This window comes from Myiozetetes cayanensis, unplaced genomic scaffold, assembly GCF_022539395.1.
Source record: "Myiozetetes cayanensis isolate MyiCay16 unplaced genomic scaffold, myiCay2020 scf10, whole genome shotgun sequence".
In the NCBI taxonomy this organism is placed as follows: domain Eukaryota; kingdom Metazoa; phylum Chordata; class Aves; order Passeriformes; family Tyrannidae; genus Myiozetetes; species Myiozetetes cayanensis.
In genome coordinates, this window is record NW_026086605.1 from 33390854 (window position 1) to 33395510 (window position 4657).

Consider the following 4657-nt stretch of genomic DNA (forward strand, 5'->3'; position numbering starts at 1 on the left):
TCACAGTTGTGGGGGTTTTTGTCCGCTTTGTTGTTCTGTTATTGTTGTGGGAAATACTGGGATTCTAAAAAGAACTTGTAGGCCTGTAGACAGGCAGAAAGATTTGGAAGGATTTATTGCTTGACTTGCATGTCCAGTTGAGATTAGATGGTAAAAATACCTTCCCTGTTTATCTGGGCCTTTTTTCTAATGTTTGGGCCTTCCACTCTTCAAGCAGTAGATAATGAACAGAATCATTCATGAGGCAAGATCTGTGATCACTTAATCATCTTGACCAACCTGAAGAAGGCAACATATTAAAGCAAGTTGACCTATCAGAAATCAGGAAACTGACCACATCTTTTGGGTCACATTGTGTGTTTTAAAATGGAAACACCAGAGCACTGCCATCTTAAACACTGTTTGATGGTCACTTCATTAGGAACACGGGTTTTTCTTCACAGGGGAACAAGAATCCCTTAACTGAAGGGGGATATGATGTGCTTTGTGTGCCTTGGCATAGACAATCGAGTCATTTCTTTCCCTGAAGAGCTGCTGATCTTAAAGCTTAAGCTGCCCATGTCTTTTTGAGTTGTTAAAATCCTATTTTGAGACGATAACCTCAGGTACAAACCCAAGGATGCTACAAAAACTATTTTTTAAAAAATGCATTTCTTTATTTGGCTAATGTCAGGATCCTTTTCCTTTAATTTGAAACTTATTTTTTCCACGTGGAGTGTGTAACACAGTACCACTGGTCACAACTCCTTTACAAACCTGTATGCTTTAAAAATCCTTTTTGTGTCGAAATGCAAGGGTAAAAGCGATTTTGGTTCGTGGCCCTGTTACTGTTTCTAAACACCATGAAGGGAGCATTCACCGCCCACAAAGTGTTGGGAGAACAGTTCTTGACATTGATACTCAGAGTAATGACCATGAGACATTCGTGGGGTCACGAACCATCAGTGTTCAGTTGCCATCATCAATAACTGGGGCTGCTGACAGTCTGTGGCCTGAATTCTGACTGTGTCTCGACAGCTGCTGTGATGGATCATAACTAGTTTAGTTGTTCATTTGTCCTGTCTATAAATACGGATCAGAAGCAGCTGTTGATACCTGGCATGCTTAATAGGATGTATCTCTATCCCTTGTGCTTATCGAATTTTAGGAATATCCAAGAATAAAGCCTGGTTTTCTTTTAAAGGAATCCCATTGTCTGAGAGTGCTGGAGCTCTTCATTGTTGAAAAGATGGTTCTGTGCAGACTTAAGAGCAGTTTCTCGAGGGGGTGTGAGAAGTCCCGTGGGTGGGTACATGTGTGTCTGGTTTTTTTTTTTTCCCTAGAGCTCTTAAGCCATGAAAATGCAACGACGCTGAATGATGTGAAGACGTTGGTTCAGCAGTTGTACACAGCCTTGAGCATCGAGGAGCACCAGCTGAACAAAGAGAAAGAGCTGATAGGGAGACTAGAGGAGCTGAAGGAGCAACTAGCACCACTAGAAAAAGTGAGGGCTTCCTCAGTGTGCTTTACTCATTCTCCAAATGCAGCCCTTGATTTATTTCAAGGTTTTAATTAGGTCCCTGCCATGCTTCAGGTAGTTTAAAGATCACTGAAGCAGAAGGTGCACGAAGTGTTTACCAAACCATGTCTGTTTCTGGTTCCTGTGGAAGTATTTTGTTTCTTTGCTTTAAATAATTGGAAATGAACTTGTTAGTAAATAAAGACTGGGGCTAATGCAACAGAACATCTCTGGACATGAAGAAATAAACACCTTTGTGAGGCGTTCAGAGCATGCTCAGAGTAAATATGGATGATGGCCACATACTGATGGAAAAGAAGCTTAGGTTTGTTTGCATAATGTAGACTCAACTCATGTTTCAAACCACTTAAAGTTACTATTAATATAAGGTACTATTTTTTTTTACCTTATCTCTTAACGATTTTAACACAATTATTTTTGAGACTACAAGGTGCACGTTTGTCTTCTGCAGGTAAGGATGGAGCTCAGCAGGAAAGCAGAGAAGAGGACAACCCTGGTGTTGTGGGGAGGCCTGGCCTACATGGCCACTCAGTTTGGGATTCTGGCCCGCCTCACCTGGTGGGAATATTCTTGGGACATTATGGAGCCAGTCACCTATTTCATCACCTATGGTAGTGCCATGGCAATGTATGCTTATTTCGTAATGACCCGCCAGGTAGGACTTGTTGTGCTGACATTGCCCCTGCAGTAGAAGGCTTTCTTTGGGCTCTCCTCCCTAGAAAAAGAGCAGAACTGTGTGCCTGTTAGAAGCTGCTTTGCCCCTTCCTTATCTTGTCAGAACCAGTGCTTGTTTAATTTTTGATGGGGTGTGGTGGTGGGGTGTGGTTGTGGGGCTGTTCTGCTGCTGGTTGTTGCTTGGTTTTCTTACCAAAAATGCTTTTATGTGTTTGGTGACTGACTGCTGTGGCTATACAGGTTCATCTGCTGCCAGATATGGTCAGAACAGACAGGTATTGGGTACATGAGGTAACTGTTGAGTTTCAAGGAAGCCCATCCCTCTGACATGCAGTTTTTGCCCTCTTCAAGAGACCAAGGTTCAGGCATCTTGTTGGAAATGCCTTTGTTTAGGCCTTTCGTGGATCTAGCCTCCCATCCAGATGAAGAATCCCTCTCTGGATCTTTGTAACTGTGACAGATTCTGTGTGGATTTTCTAGTACATGGTTTCTCTCATCACTTCCTAATCCCACCTAAATAACGAGGCAGGGAGGACTCGGAGTCTCTGCGGTCACAAGGCCATCAGAACAGATGCTGTGGGTGTTAGAGGTGGTGTCCCAGGGGTCTCTCAGCTGCATCAGTTCAGGGGCAGTATTTATAGCTTTTTTCCTCTCTTTTTTCCCACAAACTTGTTGGTATTAGAACCCTGAAACGTGTTAGTTTTTGTTCTCTCTGCGTGGAAGGACTCACACATTGGGGACAGGAGGAAGGTGATGGTAACTCACTGCTGGAGTGTTAACAATGCCTGACTGTACTCAGTCTGGCTGGGATGGGGTTAATGTTCTGCAGAGCAGCTGGGATGGTGCTGTGTGTGGGATTTGTGACCAAGACAGCCTTGATGACCCACCAGTGATTTTGCTGTTGCTGAGCAGTGCTTGTACAGCACCAAGGCCTTCTATGTTTTTTTCTTCCTCCTTGATCTGCCCTCTCCCAACCCTCCATTCCCCACCCCTGGGAAGAGGCTGGAGGTGGGTGAGGAGTTGAGGGGAGACATCTGAGACAGCTGGCCTGAACTGACCAAATTGGTATTCCATGCCCTATAACAACCACGTTTTGTTATAAATGGTGGGGGAGTTTCTCTGAAGCAACTCTTGCTCAGAGCCTGGCTGGGCATTGATGTGCTGGCAGAAGGTGGTGAGTGATTGCCTTTGCATCACTCTTATGTTACTGGCTATTTTCCTTCAGTTATTAAACTGTCTATATCTTGACACTTAAGTTTTTATTGGTTTTCCCCCTCTTTGGATTCTCTTCCCCCATCCAGCTGCAGGGGAGTGAGAGAGTGACTGGGTGGGGGCTGAGCTGCTGACAGGGTGAGCTCAGACCAGGCTGTCTGGTCTTGTGCCTTTGCTGTCAGAAACTACTCCTCCTCTCCTTTATTCTTACCTTCTCTCCTCTTTTTCTCTCTAGGAATATGTTTATCCAGATGCCAGAGACAGACAGTACTTACTATTTTTCCATAAAGGAGCCAAAAAGACACGATTTGATCTAGAGAAATACAATCAACTCAAGGATGCAATTGCTCAGGTAATGAGAACTTTTCCAGAAAAAAGACCAAGAAATTACTGCTTGCTAGCTCTTAGTTACTATTAATAGACACACCTCAAACAAGAATGAATGTATTTTAGGTTTTCTGCCCATTTTCCTGTCACAGCCCCAGCACAACCACTGAGTTGGCTTTGATATTCCCAGGAATAGAACTGCTGGATGCCTAAATCAACGTGAAACACTTGTCTATATCCATCTGTAAGGGCCCTTTAGAAACTGCTGGCAAATCTTGAGTTGCTTCAGACACTTTTCATGCCTCAGAGGAGCCTAATTCAAGATTTCTTTCCTTCTCAGCTCCTACACACCAGATGGATTTAGTGAGGAATGAAAACTTGCATCCATTCAGTTCGTGTCTTCCTGACATAGCACTTCAGTGCACTGGGTTGCAGTGCTGGAAAATCATGTTCAGAAAATGTAGCTGTATTGTCAGAGGCAATGTTGGGGCAGATTTTTCGGATTCTGGAGACAGACACTTTCTGGCAGGCCGTCCACATGGTGGGATCTGCTCAGCAAAGAGACCTTTCCTCGTGTTTCTCTGAGCCTTTTCTGCGGAAGGGTGGCACGGGCAGAGAAAGCAGAGCTGCCACGTTCTTTTTCACTGCTCTGTATCATCCCTTTACTCCCAGGCTCTGGAAATGCCAGTGTAGGATATGCAGGGCAAGATGAGTTCTCCCCCTGCCTTGGAGAGAAGGACAGCTGAGAAATGGCTTTCCCAGATAAGAGCTCATGATTTTGTTTTACTCTTTAAACACTTTCCCTCTGGACAGGAAAAAAACACAAGAAATAAGGAAAAGCTTTCAATTCTCTGAAGGGAAATGGTAATGAGAGGGGAAGGGGTGTTGGGGGCTTTTGCTTCATAATGTGTCTTCTACTTTTAG

The 4657-nt window shown here is 44.1% G+C and overlaps 1 protein-coding gene across 1 annotated transcript in view; it reads left to right on the forward strand.

Moving 5' to 3' along the window:
• Nucleotides 1-4657, forward strand: part of MCU (mitochondrial calcium uniporter) — a 78188-nt gene that overhangs the window by 72981 nt on the left and 550 nt on the right. Inside the window, exons 5-7 of the mRNA XM_050339749.1 lie at nt 1323-1483; nt 1971-2174; nt 3642-3758. Coding sequence (XP_050195706.1) covers nt 1323-1483; nt 1971-2174; nt 3642-3758 — 482 coding nt within the window. The remainder of the gene's footprint in view (nt 1-1322; nt 1484-1970; nt 2175-3641; nt 3759-4657) is intronic.